Source organism: Poecilia mexicana, unplaced genomic scaffold (assembly GCF_051168715.1).
Source record: "Poecilia mexicana isolate PSO_F unplaced genomic scaffold, ASM5116871v1 scaffold_20, whole genome shotgun sequence".
Taxonomy (NCBI): Eukaryota; Metazoa; Chordata; class Actinopteri; order Cyprinodontiformes; family Poeciliidae; genus Poecilia; species Poecilia mexicana.
The window spans coordinates 17,254,864-17,278,635 of NW_028263389.1; the positions used below are offsets into that span (position 1 = coordinate 17,254,864).

Here is a 23,772-nt window from a genome sequence, read left to right on the forward strand (position 1 = left end):
CATAGCATTATTTAAGAGCGTTCTCACAGCTTGGAGCTCATTGGCAATTGCTGAACATCATTAAACAGGTTTTACTTCCAGTGGAGTAATTGTCTGAAGCACAAGTCTCAGGGAAACCTGATTGAAAAGTTGATCAGAAATAAAGAGCTGTATTGTTGTTGTGAAATGTTAGATTATTATTATTATTATTTTATTTTATTTTTTCATTGTTTCACAGCCTTTGGACTATGAATCCAAGAGACGCTACACGATGGTGGCAGAGGCAGCTAACAACCACCCAGACACTCGGTTTTTGCCTCTGGATGAGTTCAGCGACAGGACGACGCTGAAGATTTTTGTGGAGGATGTCGACGAGCCGCCTGTCTTCCTCTCGGCGCTCTACGAGTGGAAGATTCCCGAGAATGCAGCAGTGGGAACAGTGGTTGGCACCGTTAGCGCCAGAGACACTGACACAGTCAAGAATCCCATCAGGTAGTGTGAGCAGGAACGGGGTTGGGGGCTCTGGGGGGGTCGGAGGGGGGCGGGGGGGGGGGCATCTGCCATCCAGCATCCAACAACTGGCATGATAATGACGGGTTAGACGCCCAATGCCGAAACACCTGGAGACAGCTTCCTCCACAGGGTGAAAAATCATTCCATTTCAAAAAGCCTTACTGGCTTGCTGCATCCATTTCTACCTCCTTGATCTCTGGATACCCACAACATGGTCATATTTATCTCATAATACTTTAGTGGGAAATGAGCCCTCCTGAATAAATCATGACATTTCTTCTTTTTTTTTTTTTTTTTTTTTTTTCTCTCGCACCTCACGGGCTTTTCTATCTATTGCGGCGGTATTATCGCAAAGCGACGTCGCAGAGAACGTGCAAAATGTAATAAAGCACCGTACGAGGTGGCATATGGAATTGAGATTTGCCGTCATTTGCAAGTGGGGCACGTTGCAGAGGAGACAGCCGTACAAGCGCTGCCTGTAGTCCATCTCAGCAGAGCTTAAGAGTGGCAGGTGCTGCATATCATGCTCAGCGCAGCATCTATTATTGTCCCTGCGGTGACAGTGTTTCATTGATTAATAAATTCAGGCTGACATTTTAGGGGTTTCCAGAGTTCCAGTAAATATGATTAAGTTTGCCATCTCCAGACCTCCTTTGAATTAGTGCACAGAAATGATGTCACCTTAAAGTGAGGTAAGAATTAAATGTATGATGATTTTAAAGACAATGCTCTAGGAAAAAAAATAAAATAAAAAAATCTCTCACAATAGTGATGACTGGAAGATGGTGAACAATTATTTAGACAACTATGATATAGACAGGGCAACCGACTTTTCATATCTGTCTGTCTCAGATGTAACATAGAGCATTCATATACTTTGGATGCACTGGAATTAAAATTTGAACAAGATTATTTCAAAAATCAAAACCTCTTGCAATGCATTATCATACATAATACTTGAGATGGATACAACTAAAAACATTATATGAAGGAATAAAGTCTGAAAAATTGTCATCCATTCTCCTCCAAAATGCTGTTAAATTCCATGATTTTTTTTAATGTTTGTTCTGTGTTTTATAAATTACTCATCAGTTACACATATCATCGTGAAAAACAAGGGTTGCTAATTAAAAATGAAAATCAATTTACATTGACTGGAAGCATAAACAAATCTGTTATCAGAGTAAGGTGCTGTGTCCTTGCACCACTTTGTTGTCACTTTTCTCTCACTAGCTTGTGTGTGCACTTGTTTTGCTGGATATCTAAGATAAAAAAAAGAGCAATTTGTCTAATTAATTTCCCTGTGGTTTTGCGACGTCTTCTTTGCCCAGAAACCAGCCTTCCGTGTTAAATGTGCCATTTCTGTGAATTTCTCTCCTCCAGATACTCGATCGACAAAAAGACCGATGCCACCAACGCTTTCAAAATAGACCCAAACAATGGAACCATAGCTATCGCTAAGGCTTTGGATCGAGAAACTGCAGACTGGCACAACATGAGCGTTGAAGCCAAGGAAACCAGTAAGGACGTTTTCTTGATTTGGATCTTGTTGATAGAGCCGTGGCACATTTATTTTTATTCCCGTTTGACGCCTCTAATCAATGTGTTCCAGCGTTATTGCTGCTTAGGAAAGTCACTACTAACTAGATGGCTCTTTTTTTTTTTTTTTTTTTTTACTTTTGGAGTGAATGTAAATACTGGTATACAGGTAAAAACTTAATAAATTAAGATGGAAATGAAAAGTTCTAATTGTAAGTTGATTTTTTTAAAAATAAAGCAGTGACATAGATTACATTTTACAAATAAGATTTCTGTTGATTTAATTTTGCTGATTGTCTTCAGATTGTGAAAAAACAAACTTCAGTTCCTTGTTTCAAACAGACTAATAATAGAACAAAATTGAATGCAAAATTATGTTATGACCTAAGCAATTAAATCAGTTAAAGAGAAAACTGCTGGCTCTTCATGTATTGAGTTAAGCTTGTTTTTCGCAGAGTACTGAAAAATAAATGTGGAAAGTGGAGTGGAAGGAAAAACTATGCCCCAAAAGTTAAATAACCTCAATTTTAAAGTTAGTGTCTGTCTATCAGGAGCTCTTGCAATACTTTCTGCTGACAAGCCTTATGGAGATCCTGATTTAATTCAGCAAACTGGCCAGACCTAAACCCCAGAGATTTGATTGAATACTGTCAGCTGGAAGAAGAATAAACCCAGATCCAGCAGGTGAGCTGAAGGTCACTTCTAAAGAAAGCTGGACTTCTTCAGCAGAGACTCAGCCTGATCACCTCCATGCTGTATTAACAGAAGCAAATATCTGTGAGATATTCCAGTCGGGCGAAATACGTTAAAAATTATATTCTGAATTATTGAGATGGGACTGTAATTCTTTATTGTTTTGTACACAGATGCAGTTTTTTCATCTGGAATGCTTGATTGATGGTGACTGTAAATGGCACAGTGACATGTGGATGTACCTGTGGAGTCCTTGCAGTGAAGTTAGATGATCAAACGATTACTCAACCAGGCTGGATGGTTTGATAAACAGCAGTAGTACCAGTCATAAGTAGCAATTATTGATGTGGTTTTGTTGTTTGTATGAAGCAACAAACAAACAATATTTCTGAAGAGCTTTCCAGACCTATTACACTCAATATGTATACGGCTTAATGCAGTAAACAAGTTTTGGTTTCAGTTGTAAACAACAAGTCATCCATTAAGTTTCTCGAAAGACGGATGATTTGAGCCTGAACCTTCTCTTCTTTAAATGTACAATTTTGCAATTGAAATTTAGACAGACAGATAACACCTTAATGCTATAATGCTACTGTTAGCAAACTCTTTCACATGCAAACAGTCCATGAATGAATCATGAGTTTATGAAAGATGCACCTGGAAAGTTTTGGCGTGCCTCTCAACTTTCCATTTGTCGCATTTCAATCCATTAAGAAATTAATTATAGTTCATATTTCAAGTAAGTCTGAAATATGAAATAAAAGCTTGGATTGTTTCTCTGAAAAATTGCACAACTGGTTGCTAAGCACAATCTAACAGTGATATTTCTCATCCTTAAAGAGAGCACACAATGGTGTTGTTTCTGGAAAGTTTTTTTGTTCTTTAACCTCCCATGCAAAGTAAACATAGATCACTTGATTGTCTGAAGTCAGCTGGACAGACTATTCTTTGCAAAATAACACAAACTTAGTCAGATTGCAGAAAGAACAGAAATATTCTTTAATTGTCTAATATCACCTTGGATCGTCAATTGAGTTTTAGCTCAAACTTTGACTGGGATATTCAAACTCATGAACATTCCTTGATCTAAACCATCCATTCTTGCTGTGGCTCTATGTTCAGGATTGTTGCTGATTTTACAGGTTCAAACCGACTTCTTTTCTACTTCCCCACCAGCTAAATGTTCTCCGGCTGATATTCAGCGTTTTTGACTACACATGCAGGGCAAAACACTCAGTTTTGTGAAGTTTGTGGTTCATTCAATTGCATCCATTGATTATCACGTTCAGGTTCTGCTCAGCGCAGTCGTGTTCTAAGAGCACCAAGCATTTATCAGTCTGAAGTGTTATTCTGCCACAGCTTTCACAAAGCGTCTGTGATACATGCACCCAGTGGACTTCAGTGGATGTCTGTCTTCGCTGCTGCAGTGCAAAACCGTTTATCCTCCTCCGTGGCGGTGTTCATCACCGTGCTGGACGTAAACGACAACGTGCCAAGGCTTGCGAGGGATTACCAGCCGTATATCTGCGAGGGCACGCAAGCAGGAGAAGTATGTCCATTATGATGCTCTCGTGTTGGGGATTTTACTTTGCGGCAATGTTATAACCAAAACGTGTTTAAATATGGCGGAATGCTTTGAACATATTTGTTTTATCCCACGTTGTCTTTTCTGCGGCGATGACATGAAAACATTTGATATTTGTACACCAGGTGCACTCATTAAATTACCAGCAGCCAAATTCAATTTCTTTTTTCTTTTCTTCAAAAAGGAGATGAATAGGTAGCCGAAAACCCAGTGCGTCGCATTATATTATGTTTGTGCTTTAGTAATTGCGGTGCTTATTTTTCTTCTCTCCGTTTGTGTCTCTTGAGCTCATTCATCTTCTCAGTGCCGTCGACCCGGACAAGGCTGTGGAGGAGCACCACTTCTACTACTCCATGGTTCCCCAGGAGCGCATCAATCCGAACTTCACCATCAGAGATAATCAAGGTTACATTTAATTGAAAATGCAGCTAATAATACTTTTTAGAATTGTATAATGGGTTCATAGATTCTGTAGTAGCACTAACCCAGATAATTCGCTGTCCTCAAGTTAAGTAATCTATTATGCAATAGCTAGTAATTAGTGTTTTATTGCTATTTAAGAAAGCTGCTTGACATTATTTCACCAAGGCCTCTTCAGTTGCATGAAGACTGCATTACACATCCAGCCAGATTCTGTTTATAGACGTCTTGCAGATACAGAATTTGTCTGAATAGACAATCACTGAATGATCGCCTGGTAAAACATTCAACATTGTTCCCACATTGGATTCGGAGCATTGAATTTAATCAAAAATCCTTGAAAATACTCAATAAGCCCAACATTTCAAAGCTGGGGTTTTTTGGTATTGAATATTTCTGGTTTTAAAAGGGGGGGGAAAAAAATCACAAAGCAAATTCTGAAGGTCTTGTCAAAGTCCAAAGCTCTACGGTGTATCTGGAAAGTGTTCACGGCGCTTCACTTTATTCTAAATAGTATTAACTTCATCTATTTCCTCAAAATTATTCACACAATTAACCCTTTATGATGATGCGAGGAAAAAGGTCTGGAGACTCTGTTAATTTATTAAAAATAGAAAACCAAGAAATCACATTTGTGTCAGTTCTTACAGCCTTTGTTTAATAATTAATGATCCACCTTTGACATCAATTACAGCCTCGAGTCTTTTCGAATACGGTGCCACAAGCTCAGCTCACTGATCTTGTGGCTAATCCTTATTTGCTTTGTTTCTCCAGCTACACCAGGTTGCAAGACTTCATGAGGATGCTATTGTTTTATTAAGATTTAGGGAGTTAATACGTTTTAGCTTCCATTTCCGAAGAACGCTCAGTTAACATCCGTGCCAGCTAGCTGCTCGTTAGCTCATGCTGGTAAAACAGTTTGGCGGAGCGACACTTGGAAGTTTCATTTATCTCACGTTATTCTTCATTTATCTCGCTGTTTCATTTTATTCAGTCTAATTCTGAATTTAGTTAAAACTGCAGGGGAAAATAGCAGCAACAATACTGGCCTTCTTCCAATAACTTGTTCCTGTTAAGTTTTCAGCCACCTACAAAAAAAAAATAAAATAAAAAAAAAACATTTCCTTAGACTGGATGTGAGGTACTCCATCTTTATGGACAATATACTAAGCTGTGTGGAAACAGAGCATAAAAGCTGCAGGTACATTTTTCTTCTTTGAACGGAGCCAAATTAGTTTTTGTTTTTTCTTCTTTTTTTTTATCTCTGCTTGCAATCTGAGCCTCCTGCCATTGAGCTGTTTGCAGACATGCAACGAATGTACGTTTAAAGAATCTGATTTGAATAAAGAACCTTGTGTTTCGCTGAGTAGTTTCAAATGTAACTGATTATAGTTTTAGCTTCAGTCTAGGCAACAAACTTTGGTGGCAGTTTGAATAAATCCTCCATCAAGTCGAGCAAATGAGCTCTTGGGCGACTTGGTCTTTTTGCAGGGACATTTGGCATAAATTAAATCTGTAATTATTCTTCCAGGAAGAAGAAATGTCATTATGAACATTCCTGACATTTCTTGCAGAAGACTTAAGGCTACAGCGCACACCTCTGCCCACCAGTAAAAAAAAAAAAAAAAAAAGATCAATCTGTATGCATTTCCTTACTGTGGCTGTAAAACTTTTGTGAGCATAAATTCATTCAATGAAAACACACCAAAGAACCACTATCAGTGCACAAAACACCCGAGATATGAGCTTTCATGCACCTTTAACTGTCTTAACTGAGGCCCTTCAACACATCCGTGTCTGCCGTTTACCTTTAGACACGAGAAAACCTGTTTCCATACCATGAACATCTTCATTTTTCTTGATGTAAATGTGATTTGTATCCTCAAAACTCATGGTTTTAAGAAGTACTGTTGTCTGAATGTGTAATACATCCTAATGCCCAACTGGATGTACTGAAAAGTCGGTGAATAACTGTCGATTTATTGCACATTTTGAAATGGTTACTGTGGGCTACAATCACACCAATTGAAGAACAAAACTGCTTGAACTCAGGCTGCAAACACACATTTCCAACAACAACCAGCAAACAGACCATTAGAAACGAGAGAACAGCTTCGATAGGATAAATTTTACTGCAGGGCCGCTACTCTGTCAAAGAACCTCCTATCTGAATTATCGGATTTCATTAATTGAGACATAACTTAGTGGTCGTAACTTATTGATTGATTAATTTGTTGGACTTTAAATGAGAGCTTATCTTATTGTTCAATAGAATCATTACATATTTGAAAAGTTTGGGCAGCAGATGCAGTTGTTCATCTCTCATTGGCAGTTTGTTGAGTTTCTCAGTCTCTGGCTTCTTCAAACGGTGGAGGAAGATTTCAGTCAGTGAGTCATCAGTAGAAGAAGATTGAGCTGAGAGTGGGAGACAAAAGTCAGAAGCTGCTTCTGAATCGTCTCAAATGAAAAATATTTAAAACGGCAGTTATTAAACCTCCTAAAAGGTCAGAAATTGAATTTTAAAAGGTACATTTACCGATGTGCCAAAGATATGAAAACAAGGCATAATTCTGCAAATAAATTTAGATTTTTCCAACAAAAGAATGTCTGGAAGAAACTAATAGTTTCTTGTTAAATGTATAATGTGACATAAACTGTATGCTGTTAAAAATCCACTTCTGATTGGTTGATCTTTCTCCAGATCAACCAATCTGGACAGAAAGACTACTAAGCACATGTTTTACTCCATCAGCTTGGTACCAAGGAGACCAAAATAAAGATTTTTGTTTGTTTTGTCGATTTTGCAGCATTCATTTGGTTTTTGTGTGAAGCAATTGCAAAAACTTTTCTTTTTCTCTCCGTCTCGTGGATATGCTCATTTTAACAAGTACGGATTCTGAAACAGAATTATTTCCTTTTCCTTTCCCCCCTCAATTTAACACTAACTGCCGGAAATAAAAAAAAAGCCTGATTGTCCCTTTCTTGAAACTTCTGAAAGACCCAAAACTTTTGTGAAGAATTTCACTTTTATCAGTTAAACTACTATTCTGAATGTCTAATTTCTTAATTATAAACCCTCTCCTGCTAGTTGTAGAAGTTTGTGCAGAGAAAAACCTTTGCTTGTTTGGTTTTCTTTTTACTTAATTAAATCATCAGAAGATATTATGATTATTAATAATAATAAAGTATTTTTGACTGATAATTACCAGGCCAGATGATTCATTAGGAATTGAGAAATAACTCACCGACTGCTGCCCTCTATAATTAATATTGTTCACATGCGTAAACCTTTGAGTGTCTCTAGATGAGTAGTTTTCTAGTCGAGAAAGTAAATGAACATTTTGGCTTTGGTAGTCAGAGGACTGTGACTGTTTCTAAAGGTTTACAATAAATAGAGACAGTAGGAATAGAAACATGTCAGTGGAACATGAAGTACTTTAAAATGTATTAAATAAGCTATGATGAAACATACAATGGTGCAGGGAATTGGTGATTAGCCATGCGAGGACCAGACAGCGACAGGCAGATGAATAAAGAGTCAAGAAAATGAACATAAAGGAAAGAGTATTGCTATATGCCACACAGCTTATTTTATGTCAGTTATTGTTCAGCGGTCAAATTAAATCAAACACACGCAATGAAAACTGATTTTATCTTTGCATTGATCTTTAAGAAAAATCTGACTTCAAATTTTTAGGCATATTAGGTTTTTCCTCCCGTTTTTTTTTTTTTTAGGTACCCACACATGGAGGAGCGGTCACTAAAAACGGTCTTTGACTCTCGTCGTCGTTCCAGATAACACGGCAGGCATTGTGGCGCGCAGGAGCACTTTCACACGTAAAGACCAGACTCAGTACCTGCTTCCTGTGGTGGTGACCGACAGCGGCACCCCGGCCCTCTCCAGCACCACCACGCTGACCATCGGCGTCTGCAGCTGCCTCCCGGCTGGACAGTGTCCCACCGCCGGGGTCGAGGCTCTCGCTCTCTCCGGGGTCAGCATGCAGACCTTAGTGGGGATTTTCGTCTGCCTGGTCACTCTGACTGGTAAGTGTGAATGGACGCGACGATGACTTGGTTTTAACAAGTGAAAGTTTACTGTTCCTGAAGTCATGTAGCCATAAAGTTACCATGTCAACATGTCATTAGTCATACATAATCTTGTTGCCATTTGTTTTGCGTTTCCAACTTTTTAAATCGGTTTATTAGTGAGATAAATATCAGTTTATCAAAATAGTAACAATTCATTGAAATGTGTGAGCACACATTCATGTCTTGAAATGTTTAACGGCTTCTTCGTCGGCTCTCCTTGTGTTCAAACAGCATCCTCAAAATGTGTGCATTTCAGAAAACTACAGCCACTGTGGAAATCTGTAGAAAAATGTTAAAGTTTAATGTTGAAATAGGAATTTAAATTAAAAAAAAAAACCTTGACACTTTTACCCAGGTTAATTTTAATTAGTGGCTAGCTGAATTATTAAGGTCAGCAGTGTTTTTTTGAATCTTAATATACTTATTCAAGTAAACCATTACATATTAATGTGATGGTATAGAAAAGCCTGAAAGACCTACAGATAGTTTGAGAATCAATTATCTCCCATAACGACAGATTGTGTCTCCAAGTGACCTTAACACAGTGTTATCGTTTTAGTGGTTCTGTCTCATAGTTGTAAAATTTTGATCCCTTAAGACTAAAAAGGCACAAAATGGAAAAGGGTGAAACTATCTGCACCCGTTTTAAGGAATGGAAACCATTAATTGGCTTCTACTCTATGGGAATAAAGATGTGGATGTGGGGATGATAATGGATCAGATGAAGAAACAGTCTGTTGCAATCAGTTGCCATGTTTAAACATTTGGGAGCAGACTGACAGACTGGGCAGGAATAAAAAAAAATAATAATTTCAATTATTTGAGACACCATGTTTAACTCCATTCCATGGTTGTGATCTTGCCCCTTTATTCACTCATAAAATTTCAGCTTTTTTTTGCCATGAAAAGGTGAACAATGATAAATCACTTGAAAAAAGAAGTAATTACCCTGTTATGTAAGTGTGCTTTTGCTTCAATATCAACAAAACTGAAACTGCCTTGAGAAAATCTACAGTTTCACCTGAAGACACACTATTCCAGAGGATGATGGTACCAACACTGTGCTTTAGTGGAGGTTTGCTGCTCTTTTAGTGATGCATGATGAGCCAAAAATACTCATTTGGAATAGTGGCCCCAAAAGTGGAAGTCTGGTTCCATCAGACCGCAGCACATCCTCCAACGTGGTTTTGGGTGATTGTAGGCTCAGAGGATTTCTCTGGAATAAATGCTTTGCTGCTTCAGTATTCACTCCAGACATATGGAGGATAGTACCAGTACATGTTGGAAAATCCCTCAGCTCTTTCTATCTGCCTGACTGTAGAATATGTTTTCATAGAGTATATCTACAATACTTTCAGGAAAATGCAGCATGGGGACCTGAAATGCATAGGTACAAACCCAATCCCTGCAAATACTGGCCATCCACTGCATGTTTTTTTTATTTTTTTTTATTGGATTGTGATTATTTTTAGTAAAGGTTTTTGCTGTACCAGTGGCAGGAAGAGGGGCGGAGAGGGAAGGAGAGGGCATGCAGCAACAAGTACATTTGGTTCCACTAATCAAACTGGGGACAGCAGTGCTGAGAACTGCAGCCTCTGCATATGGTGTACCTGCTCTACCACTGACTCCTGATTTATTTAATCATTTTAATTAAACCGATTTAATAATCGGTTAACAACAATAGCAAAACTTCAGAGAATAGGAAAGGATGATGAACCCATGACCTCGTTGCACATCCTGTAAGTGAGTAGTAGAGCTCGCAAGAAAATGAAAAGGTTTTCCCCACCCAAATTTCAGACAATAATGAACTGACATTGGACCGCCTGCTGACATGCAGGCAGACAGATCATGTCTGTTTGCTCAACAGAGAAGTTTGTGCAAAAGTTTGGACGAACAATGTATTCTGCTTCTGTTGCGTCACTATGTAGTCAGGAAAGAGAGCGATGGGGCAGAGCTCCATCAGGTTTGTCAGATACTGCAAAGGGAATATCCGTAACAACTCTCTGGAATTTTTATATGTTATCCGGCATTCCAGAGACGCATGTTTTAAACTTGTATAAGTTCATATCTGTATCTTTTACCCTTCTTGTTACATCAGTGCAGCTTCTCTGGTTTTTCTTACTGGGGGAATAAAAAAATACCTGAGGAACAACAACAGGAACAATTTAAACAGCAACCTACCACAGCAAGTGAATTTTCATATTATGTAGACATCTAAAACTGAGTAAAACATTTCCGATCTGTTGCGTTTTACTAAGTTTTGATGGTGAAGACCAAGTTTGGTTCCAGCAAATTTTGAGAAATATTTGATATGTATAGGTTATTTTTTCTCCAATACTCCTTCTACTTCTAATATTCATGATAACTGTGTTCACTGCCATGATACAGATGTATGATGTGGATACTTTTTCATAGTCTTCTACTGACAGACATCTTGGCAAATTGAAATCATTTGTCGCCTCTTTGCAAGCTGCAGCTAAAGGATGCAAAAGATCAAATGTCATAAAAATCCTATTCTTGGACAGCTGAGCTTGAAATCAGGTTAATAACCCTCACTATGATTAATGCTGGTTGTGAACTAAAGAAGAGTAATTTCTATAATTAAATGAGAAGATGCTTCAAAAAAATCTTAGATTTAGTGTGTGTGTGCACTTTATGCATCTTAATAGATCATTTTTAAAATCCTGTTCTCGCCTCGGGTCGAAACAAGTTAAAATAATTTTGACGCATTTAACCATTTGATTGCATTTATTTATAGAAAAAAAAAAAACATGCAATCAAAAGGTGACAGTTCAAATGTAGACAACCCACGTTTGAACCGGGTTGTCTGCATTTTTTTGAAATCCGCTTCACTTTCAAAATTAGTTTTGTTTGATGTCGGCTGGTAACAGTTCCAAACATTAATACGATTGGGTGGCAGCAGATTAACCCCCCCCCCCCCCCCCCACATAATCCATTATGTGAAGAGCTCCCTCTATTCCAGGAGTTCGTGTTCCGTTCTGTCGCTATTACCAGAACATCTGCTTTGCTCTAAGGCTCAGACATTTTCTGCTAAGCAGAAGCACCTTTTGCAAAGAGATGACAGCTCGTTCTTTGTCAGAGGGTGTATAATAGCTGCTGGGCCAGCAGTGAGGTAATGCGTTACATGGTGACATAGATGAGTGATAGAAGAGTCTAAACTACACATTTCCGGGGCATCTCATTGGTAAACAAACCATAGCACACTTTAAAAGAAAATAAAACTGCTAGCATAAAAAAATAAATGAATTAAGTCATGTTTCTCTGAAATGTTGTTTTCATAAAGGTCCTCTTTTCCAGCAGATGTGAACTAAAGCACTTCCACCTGACAACCATTTGGCAAGTATATGAAACAGCAGGGTTTTCATTAACAAATTTCCGCTTTCATTGTTGAAGCCACCGTTTTTTTGTTTTTTTTTAACTCACCAGCGTGCCTTTAACACACGATTACAATGCTGGAGCGTGCAGTGCAATGATGCCAGGTAATGAGTGTATTGGTTGCAATACATCAGTACCAATGCCATCCTGGGACACTGATGGGTGTGCATAGTGAAGAGCTTTATTATGACCTTAGCTGCTTTGTGTCCTCCCTTTGCCCATCACATGAAAGATTAATGACAAAACCCGCTATGCTAACACTTCTCAGAGAACAAGAGGCTGTTAAAACAGTAGGGAAAAAAAAAAAGATAAATGCTTTTAGTATTCTGTGCCACATGGAGCGAATAAAGGAATTTATTCTTTATATTTGAAGTGAAATAAAAAAAAAGTAAGATATTACCAATGTTTTTTTTTTCCATATTTGCAGGAAAACATGTTGCAGGAAAACAAATCTGGCTGCTATTATTTTCATGCATGCTAAGCTCATGCCCCGGTGTTTAACTATAATGATCTCGCACTGTGTCGTGTCTGCAGCGCTGTCGGTTCTAATGCTGATTGTGAGGAGGCACAGGCGTAAGCAACAGGAGGGGACGGATGTGGAGGTGAAGGAGTTGGAGTTGCCCGACACCTTTTCCCAGAAGGTGCTTTACTACGGAGAGAGAGGAGCCGGCCTGGACTTCTGCCAGCCTCCCGTCCCGCTGCGCCCCCATCCGAGGAGGAGGGACAGGAAACTGCGGAGGGAGGAAGTCAGGGCCAGCATACGGATGTCGCTCCGGGAGTCACACCTCATTGGGCCGGAGGACGAGGTATTCAGGCAGTTTATCCTGGACAGACTGGCAGAAGCCGATCAGGATCCTTACGTCCCACCATTTGATTGCCTTCGGACTTACGCGTACGAGGGGTCAGGGTCGTCCTCAGGGTCTTTGAGCTCATTGGACTCCTGTTTGGAATTTGAACCTGACAAACCTGTGTGTAACTCCAAGCCTTATGCAGTAAGACTCACCCCATGGTTCGGAGGAGCAGAGGAAGACACATTCTTCTAAAGAAGCACACCTTTTATATATTGATAATAATTGTTAAAGGGTAAAAAGGCCAGGACAGCTTCTGTCCAGGAAGCTTTAATCAAACAGACATTGGTGATTTCTCATAGGCATATTCACACTCATTGAATATTTTTCGCATTTTATCAGGACTTAATGTGGTAGGTCAACGCAAAGTAATTCAGCATTCGATTTTGAAGACGATAGAAAATGATTCGTGGCTTTCAAATGTGTTATTTTTTTGAGTAAAGGTGAACACAAACGTTTGACCCACATTTGAGCAGGGCCGTGCAGAGACCACTAACGGGGCAGGTGCTCAAAAAATAATTTAAAAAAAAGGGCACATCTAACCATATTCTAGGACAGAATATTAACAAAGCCTCTCAGCTTTCAGAGTTTAATAAACAACGATAATTTACACAATTGTGAGATATACAATCAAAGCTAACGAACATCTCTATATAGAGTATACAACTGTGCATATGTAAGATATTTTATTAGTAATTTCTTTCTGCAGGTCTACTTTGTTATAGGAAAGTATTGCAATATTCAAACCCGCAATTTAGCAAGAAATGTAAATCAGAGCTGGACCACCAGACATATTTTGTCTTTACAGAATTACACTATTAAAAATGTAAACAAGGGCACAATGCAACCTTTTAGTGTAATCTATAAAACAAAGAGCTGCCTGTTTGCTACACTGTCAGTGGAGATGGAGATGGTCCATTCAGGAAAGCAGAGCTGCATCAAACTTTAACGTGGAACTGCAGAAAAAAGAAAAAAAAACAAAAGCAAAAATTGAATCGTTAATGCATGTCAGCATGAGAAAAGCCTACTGAGTTTTGCTTAAAAAACCTTTTTTAAAAATTAAAATCGCACATTTTTGTATCATGAAGTGAAAATTTTTTTTGTAAAACAAACTTATTTGCCCATCTCAGAAATCTGTTCTTGCTATTCTAAGTTTTTTTTTTTGTTTGTGACTCAAAGTTTTGCTTGTGATTCTCACATGAAAAGATTTCTGATGTGTACAAATAAAAGTTTGTTTGGCAAATAACTTTTTGAGTTCACAAGACAAAAATGAGTTATTTAAATTAAAAAAAAAGTTTTTTAAACAAAACATTTTGTTTTTAAAAAAGAAATAATTACCATTCCAAAAGTTTTGATTACAATTTTATTTTACTTAACTCAGGTTAGTTTTTTTTTTTTTTTTTTTTTTCATTGAATAATTAGGAAAAAACAATTAACTTCATATTCTGCGAACCAGACCCTAAACCTGGGTTTAGGGTCTGGTTTGAGTTTTTTTTCCCCTTCATTAATGACACACTTTTATTACATACATTATATCTCTCATGGTAATTCAGGGTGAGTTATTTTTAATTCTAAATGAATATCCTTGTTGGACTTTTATTTAAGTGCTATTTTCCTTCAGGATACATTTACCTAACACTGGAATAAATGCAATGTACATTATGCAGCAAAGGAAATTAGAAGACATATATACATTATGGAGATGATCGGTTTTGGACGGGCGATGTTCCCCTATTGCAATAGCGATACTGAAGAATGACTGATATCATTAACGATACTGGGAAGAAGCTTTTTAGTTATCTAGCTTTGCTAGCAAAGTCGCTAGCTAGCAGCTAGCTAACAGCACAACAACAGCAGCCTAATGTCTGTATGATAAAAACTCCGTGCTGAAGCAGAAACGAGACTTCAACGTTTTCCGTCATCTGACAAGTAGCAGGTCTACTCCACTTTATTCACCAAAAACTGATCTGTAATCTGGATCGTTCGCTACGTTGAGCTCCAGTTAGCCGCCTTATCTCACTGCGCGAGAGGCAACTGCGTCCTGCGTCACGGGCAAAAGGTCAAAGGTAACAAGGTGACCGAAGCTTGTGTTTTTACAAAAGGAAAAAAAAAAAAAAAAAAAAAAAAAGCAAATAATTTTATTACATGTTACTATGTGTCAGAAGAGGGCTTAGAAAATAATACCAAAAAAACAAAAACAAAAACAGTTTGACCAAAAGGGCACTTGGGGGCAAGGAGCAAAAGGGGCAGGTGCTCAAGCACCCCCAACCCCCCCTCTGCACGTACCGGCATTTCAGGATTTTATTTAAAAGAAATTGCAAGCCATGTTTCTGCTGCCCTGGGTTGCTTTGCTACATAAAATCTTAATAAAACCTAAAGAAAATATATTGTGCTTGTAAAATGTGAAAAAAAATAATAATAATGTAGTGTAAATATTTGTACCAATATTTCTTGTTTTTTTTTTTTTTTTGTTAGATTTCAGGCTCACTTCTTCTCCTTGTTGTTAGGGCTTTTAAGGCAGCAGGCTTCGACATTTTTTTCTTCATCTTGACAGTTTGCACAATGACAAAGTGTACTTTTTAAAATGTCAAACCATTGCTGTGAAGATAATATCAAGCCTTATATAAAAACAGCTACTGCTGGCAAGCTTCACGTATCCAATCCATTTTGGCAGCTGTATTTTTGTTGCTTTCTAAAACCATACATGCTGCTTAACTCTCCTCTATGTTCTTTACTTCTTTTAAATCCTATATTTATTACTTAGTACATAATTTCAGCCTGTTTGACTGGGATTGTGCATCATTTAGTTGAAAATATTATTCCAATGAGATCATGTTAAAGGGGATTAGAGGAACTGAAAAACATGCTTCTTTATTTTCTTATCAGTTCTTATAGATTTTTTTCCCCCTACTTCTTGTAACATTAAATGGCCTTTTGGGACTTGAATAAAGCTGGATCTGAATAAAGCTCTCAAATTATAATGATATTATAATAATCAGTGGTTTAGTCCACAATGTGCTTCTGTTTTACCCTTTTTCAGTTCATATCCCAAGTTTTCCCCGTTTTCTCCATCTTCTCCTCTCCACTCTCATTTCAAACTATGTTCTTCTTCTATCGTTCATCAGTTTATTTCTCTTTTTAGGAGGTACAGTACTTAAATTTCACATTCACAGCAGATCACAAAATTGTGCAAACTTTGTCCAAATATAATATAATATTTATCCCATAAGCTAAAAAAAACCAACTGGTTGAATTGAAAATTTAGAAAATGAGTTAGTAAAAGTTTGATAGATTAGTCTGCACAGACATAAACTACAGGAATTGTATGACTTTTTATCCTTCAGCAAAAGCCACAGAGCTGTACAGATGTCCATTATACATCTAAATTTACATTGAAACCTACCAACGTTTTATTAAATTCAGCTTTATTTTAGTCTTAGCTCCTAAAGTATTGGTAAGACTAAAATGAAGCTATGTAAAAATAGTTCACATAGTTTGTTTGCTACATCTTAAACGTAAAAAGCTCATTTTTTCACTTTTTTTTTTCCAGTTTTAGCTGAGATGTTTGTCTATGTAGGCCATGTGCTCTGTGACCCTACAGCTGTAGATCACAACTGTGTCCTAGCAACAGAAGCATTCCTGAAGGAAGTAGTTAACCAATCGCCCCAAAACTCTTGCACACCAGACACAGGTTTGATAAGGACACCAGTGTTAAACCAGAAACACTTTTCAGTTAGAAACAGATCAGAATAGATGCTCACAATCACATAGTCCAGCTTATCTAGCTCTGCTTTCCACCAACTCTTGGGACCAATTTTAAGGTTCCTTATCTTGTTATCTTTAAGCTGTAAGTTTGTAGCTTATTTTCCCTCTGACTTCTTTGTTGCACTGAGCAGGAAGTGCATATTAGCTTTACTGCAGACGATCTGCTGGAACCGAACAGTCTGTTGAGAACAGTCTGTAGTGGTTTTTATAAGATGAATAAAACATAATGTCACTAACACTTTTCTTTTCTTCATCTCCTTATTGCACTTTCATTATTGCTAAAAGGTATGACTAAGTAATTTATAACAACTCATTTTTCATTTCTTACACCTAAAGTAATTAGAATATCACAGAAATGTCAATTTATTTAAGAGTGACCAGATTGACTACATTCAAACTGTGGCACCTTTCAAACATTTATTTATTTTCATTTATATTTTATGACTTACATCTAATGAAAAAAAAAAATCTCAAAATTCAGTTTCTCATAAAATTGCAAGATCATGCAAGGTCTTTTAACATGTTTTATGACATAGTTGTAGGTTTACTGTAAAGTATGTTCATGTAATATACATTATATGTACTCGCTGCTTGGTGGGGGAAACTTTTTGCAGGAACTGCTGCATCAGTGGAGGCGATCCTGTGGTTTTGCTGAAGTGTTAAGGAAGCTTTAATTCTTTATGTGGTTTAGGCCAGGCCACGTTTCCTGGCTAATCAATCACAGTGATAAGTGGTCATTAAAGGAAATATTGGTACTTTTTGGCTATGTGGGCCGGTGCAAAGTCCTGCTGGAAAATGAAAGCAACATAGACACAAAGCTTGTCTGCAGAAGGATCAAACATGTATTGACAGACGGCTCTTAAAACTGGATAAAATGTGTTAAGGTTGACCAACTCCAGCATGACTTAGATCCTGAATAAACACTGACTGAGGAAACTTTCCATCTTACCTCAAGTTACTTGAATTTTGTACTTGTCCACTTTTCCTTCGGAATCTACGATCTTGACTTCTGAATGTCTTTTTTCTCCCTAGTCGAGGTAAGGCACTTTTTCCTCTATCTGTAATTCAGGTTTGGTCTAATTAATACAAGGGATGTGAAACGGAAACCAATGTCCTGCATCCATGTGTGTGGCGGCTCTTGAAGGACTGACTCTAGCCACACTCCACACCTTGTGAATATTTCCTTAATCTCTTAAATGGGCTTCACATTACGTTATATTTGTTCCCTTCTGCTCAATTAGCCATATGCTGGGATACGGTCCTCTGTTAAAAGTCAGCTTCTTTAACAATGTGCTTTTATTTTTTTTGTCAGACGATTGTTGGGAAACTTCGGCTGCAGGTAAATGCAACACCTTTACGTTTGTGTTATTTTTACTTGATCATTCTCGTATACTTTTGTTGGCTTTCTGGTTTTCATACGTTTCGTAAAACTCAATGGACATTTTCACTATTTCAAGCGAGTCATGTCTCAAACGTGTTGCTTTTTTTTTTTTTCTTTCAGTACATACAGCAAATATCAAATCCTCAACATGCATTATGCTGTGTGATGTGCCAATCTGAGAGCCCATCAGACCTCTCATTTTGAACAGCCAGCAATCAAAAACGCGACTTACTTTATAACTCCTTGCAAATTAAGGTTGAGAGAGAGAAGCGAAAGTATGCCACAAGTTGATTTGAGATGTATGAAGGAAGTGCAACTGCTGGGAACCAACTATAGTAAGAAAGCTATATAGAATAACACCGGATCTGTTTTTCCCCTCTTTCTTCATGGTCATTAGACAAACACCGCATGCAGCTGTGTAGGCGGTTGCTCGTGGGATGACTCGAGGTAATTGCGTGGTGATCAGGGCCAGCCCTCTTCACCTGCCCATACACTAATTGGGCGGTTTGCTGGCTGTGAAGGTCAGGGATTGAACCAGAGAGAATATAGTTCCCACTGAAGGAATATATATTTATATAAAAAACAAAACAATCATGCACAAGTCTGTTTTGAAGAAAGAACATGAAATAAGGGAGAAAGAGGCAATGGAAACAACTAATTGCAAGGATTTATCCAGCGTTTCCCGCTGTGGTTTCTTGTATGAGTAGGTGCAGCACTCAGCAGGACAATTTCCAGACATCCTCCAAACTCAAAGTGGGCTTCAAATAGCTTCCACTGTTGGAAACAATCTAACCGGCCAGTGCTTTTTAGACTAAATCATCACCTCACAATAGCTTCTAAAGGCCTTTTAAAAGTCTTTTCAAACCAATCTTCACCATCTAACATGCATTGGACTTCCCCGTAAAAGCTCAGTTATAATTTCCTTTTCAATTGTACCTTGATGTCGAAAGGGGTTCAGCTACTGGTGTCATTTAACCTTCTGAATTTCTGCCATTATCCACGGTGAATATTACGGGTAATTTAACCTAACAGCCCTTTTCTTTGTGTAATTACACTCATTACGGCAACGTGAAGAATTTCACTCTGTCAACTGTCTCTGTCTTTGCACAGGTTTGATATTCAGCTCCCTTTTTCCAAACCCAGAGCCGAACTCATCACGCAGCGCCACAATGCACACTGGAGGGCCTTTAAGAGGGACTCTCATTAGGCAGACAGTGAGATGATTGAAAAGATGCCTGAAAGGATTTGGAGAGCCATTCCTTCTTTCATTAGTTGCATGTATGCCTTAAGCTTCTGAAGTGAGAGCAAATGATTCACATTCAGTTTGGTGATGTGAACATAATTATAACATATAAAGATTAAAATCTGAGGTTGTGTTAAATATTACTGCATGGATCACGATGGGTGCTGGATGTGTAGGTTATATGTACTTTTGTTTTCCTCTCTCTCTCTCTAAAAAAGAAAATTTGTGAAAATATTAGAGATCTTGGGAGTTTTCAGCAAGAACTCCATAAGAAGCAGCTCAAAGACAAGTTCGCTCTTCAGATTAAAAATGACAAGTTCACCGGCATATTTGCACATCTGGTCCAAAATGAGCTCAACTGAGCAAATAAAGCCTCAGCACTGAAACAGTTTGCACACATTTACATGAGGTGCTGTGTGAGGTTTTGGAGAAAGTCTGCCCGTATTTCTGTAGTTTTATGTCAAATGCAGCCAAACAGCGATCCGCACCATTCAGAATTAACTTTTGTGTTCTCATGATCGCTACACTTTAAATTGTCCTGAAATTTACTTGCGTCATTTTTACAAATGCAGTGTCATTCACCCAGTGGAATCGATTAGTAGTTTTTTTTGTTGTTGCTGCTCTAACTAACAGATGCAGTTCATTCACAGTGCTCTGTGCTGATGAGAATAGAAAGCCTCCAACCTCTTAATAGCACTGAACAGGATAAAGAGCAGAAAGCAAGTGGCTGGGTCTACATGAGACTAAGTAGATGTATAAATATGTATTAAGGTGTGAGTTCTATTTATTAAATTAACATAGAGATGTCAGGCACGACCAAAGCAAGGCGTGATGATTAGTATGAATAAACATAAGAGTCATCAGCAGTGAACAACTTCCAGCCTGTACTGTAATATAAGTGACACCAGCAGGAATCCTCCATTTATCCTACAAGGCTTCACATTTAATCAGATTGTTTACTCTCAGCATGTGTGTTAAAATACTTTTTATTATTCAAGAGTGTATCTTTTTTAATCTAAGAACAGGATTCTTCATTTTTACTCAGATATTGCGCTGCCCTCTGTCGAGGCTTCTCCCTCTTCTCTCGCATTTGATGATGTTTGTTCGAACCTCCTTTCCAGTCTGAAACCTTCTTCTTGCTCTCAAACTTCCTCTGGCCACCAGTGAAAAGAGGTAGCTTCTCTCTACTTCTGATTTTCTTTTTTGTTTTGTTTTGTTTTTTTATTGTCTTGCCTGGTCTAATGGTTTCAAACTTGCAAATCGAAAGTCACACGATATCTGAGTGACGACTTTTACTCATCAAATAGTACGCGATGGATTAGGAACTGAGAACAAAGCAGATGGGCAGCATGACATTTCTACTTTTATGGACACAATTATTTCAAAAGCTACCTTATTCTATTGCAGTTTACATGTGGTGTTTATGCCCTTCCACTGCATCTGTTGCTCAAACATACTCTTTATTTTTACAAGATTTAAAAAAAAAAAAAAAAAAAGTGCAACTCTGCATGGAAGTCATAGTAATATAAATTGAAGGCGGTCCAGAGGAATATTAAAGTGCAACTTTTCTTTGGAGTGGGAGTGTAGTTTTCATGACAGGCATCTTTGTTTGCCTCTGTCCCTGACAAATTCAGCAACATTCCTGCAAGCAACAGGCTAGTGAAGGGCAGTGACCCTCTCAGCTTCGGCAAGCCAAATTTGCATAAAACAGAGTTGTAGTCAAAATGTGAACAACAAACAACCCAGTGGAAATTACAGGTTTCTTCTTTCAGGGGATGCAGATTCAAGTTAACAATATGGAAACGAGCTTTTCATTCATGGAGCAAATCAGTGCATGTAAGTCTATTAACAGCTGTAATTTGTAAACTACAACGTGTTTATTGAGTTGGAGCAAGTCTTTACTTTTACATGCATTTTAATTTTGCTGGTTCACTCATGGTAACACAAAAAGCAAACAAAGGTTAAGCCACAACACAAAATGTTATAAAATACTAAGCACATCCAAAAACTTTAGAAAAATACAAAATATGTTAAGCTGAACACTTTGAAGGTTTGTCTCAGAAAATAGTAAGTTTTGCAGCTCCTGGGTATATTTTTGCCCAAAACATTTGCTGTTGACATCCAACTGTTGAACAAAAGTGAAAAGTTAGTAGGTCTACAGTCAGGAGATCCTTAGATCGAGAATGACTATGTTAAAAAATACTTTGAAACCTAAAGTGTTCCCTATTGTTTTAACAGGTTTAGTCCTCCAAAAACATCCCTCGACACATTTTTAAAGAATGTAAAATATTCAGCGTCTAAGCTATTTTCAGAGCTTAGCTTTGCATCTCTCTCTCTCTCTCTCTCTCTCTCTCTCTCTCTCTCTCTCTCTCTCTCTCTTTTTCTTCCCCCACCTTCACTTTTTTAAAAGAGCGCTTCTGGATTTACAAAGGAATACTTCCCACTTACCATTCATAACGCATCCACTTGATCTGATTTCATATTTTTCTTTCTTTAGGTCTGTAGTGTGAAAGTACCATTATGGAATACCAAAGGCCCCGGGTCCAAAGTGAAAAGTCCCATTAATAAAGAAGAGATTACTTTCACTTGCTGTCAAGGCCCTGCGCTGCAAAAGGATTGATGCTCTCACATTAAATCAGCCCCTTGAAAGGTCCTTCTAAAACTGTACGAGTGCCAACTGTACAGGTGATTTTTTACCCTCCCTCTATTATGTTTCACTCTCAGGGCATGTTCTGTGGTATTATCAGGGTATTGATATTGGGATTTTTGCCTTGTTTGTTGGTTTGGTCATTTAAAAAAAAAAAAAATCATGCATTCGTCATTTTTTTTCTTCAAAGTATTTTCTTTTCTTCTTGTTCTCCTTCCCTTTTCCTCTCTACAGCCATAGGGTTTGTTGTTCACTTTTTGTTGTCTGAACCATCATTCAAGAAACGTGGGGCTTTCTCCTGACAGCCACTGAAGCAAGGAAATGAGAAATGACTTACACAGTTTAGCTCCTCTTCATTTTCACTCCGCCTTATTATTATGAAACACACGCGCACACACACACACACGCGCACACACACACACACATGCTCTGTCTCTCTCTCTCTCTCTCTCTTGCACCCTCATGCACATTCTCACAAGCACCCGGCACATTCCTTCACAGATGATTGGTGAAGACTCTTCAGGAAAAAGACACCTAAATCCGTGAAGAAGTGAGAGGTTTTTTGTCAATGTCCAACCTCCGTGACATGCAGTGCACTTAGGAGACGCTGACGCTTCAGAGAGTGATGGTCCCTGAAGATCTCTAATTAGCTGCCATTCATAATTGATTAAAATCCAAAAGTCAAATAACAAATGAAAACCGGATATTTTTCCCCTGGCGACTTGTCAACTGTAGTTTCCTGATATGTATCTGAGGCTGGATGTAAACAGGATTTTGTAATTACTTGATAATTACTCATCACATTATGTATACCCATGTCAAAATTAAACTGAGGGGGGTATGTTGTCAGGTTTTAAGATAAATAGAACATCTTTTTTTTTTTTTTTTCCCAGAAGGAAAATTAATAGTTGAAGAAAAACAAAGTTCTTGTCAAAGTGAAGTCTCTCTTTCAGCGCACTATCCCGTTGGTGTCGACGTGTGATCTCATCTGATAAAGTGTTTACGCGAGGTTAAACATTCAAAGCTGACCTGGCCTCCGCGGCGCTAAAGACAACAGAGCGAAGCACAAACTTATATCATCATAGACACACAGGACTGGGTCCATATTCTCAAAGAATCCTAAGACTAAACGTAGCTCGTTTCAGAAAAATTCTTAAAATTTATCGAAATCCAAGATTTTTCTAAGAGTTTTACCTCGGTTAGGTAAAAGTTGTTACTTCAGCACCTTAGACTTTAAGAGGGCTGCTAAAGTGAAGAAATGTTACAAGTAGTGAGGAAGACCTTTAGAGAGTCTAAAGGTGTCTTACGCGACGATGACAGACTCACAGAGAGGAGATGTTCAGCGTAAAGCTGTGCCAACATCAGGCTCTGCTACTCTGTTCTGTTTTTTTCTTTTTGTTGTTTTTCTTTTCGTGTCCTTTACTACTTATTTGCACACTCATCTTTTTCTGGCTTTATTTCTGTTACCTGTAATGATATTCAGCTCACAGCTAATGAAAACATGACATTTTAGATTAAACAATTACATCAGACCAATAAAAAACATTTAGAATAAATACATTTGGGCTTTATAGAAAGTATAACACTTACTTAAAACTTAAAAGGTTGATATTTTCAAAAGCTGTTTTAATTTTCAAATAGAACAATTTGAGAGCATTTTGAGAATACCAGGTA

At 37.9% G+C, this 23,772-nt stretch overlaps 1 protein-coding gene across 1 annotated transcript in view; it reads left to right on the top strand.

Annotated features, from left to right (window-relative positions):
• cdh19 (cadherin 19, type 2) overlaps window positions 1-17,065 on the top strand; it is a 121,068-nt gene extending 104,003 nt beyond the window's left edge. Inside the window, exons 10-15 of the mRNA XM_088001229.1 lie at window positions 218-471; window positions 1,876-2,012; window positions 4,152-4,273; window positions 4,597-4,714; window positions 8,525-8,773; window positions 12,749-17,065. Of these exons, the coding sequence (XP_087857355.1) occupies window positions 218-471; window positions 1,876-2,012; window positions 4,152-4,273; window positions 4,597-4,714; window positions 8,525-8,773; window positions 12,749-13,257 (1,389 nt within the window). The 3' untranslated portion in view covers window positions 13,258-17,065. The remainder of the gene's footprint in view (window positions 1-217; window positions 472-1,875; window positions 2,013-4,151; window positions 4,274-4,596; window positions 4,715-8,524; window positions 8,774-12,748) is intronic.
• The last annotated feature ends 6,707 nt before the right edge of the window (window positions 17,066-23,772 follow it).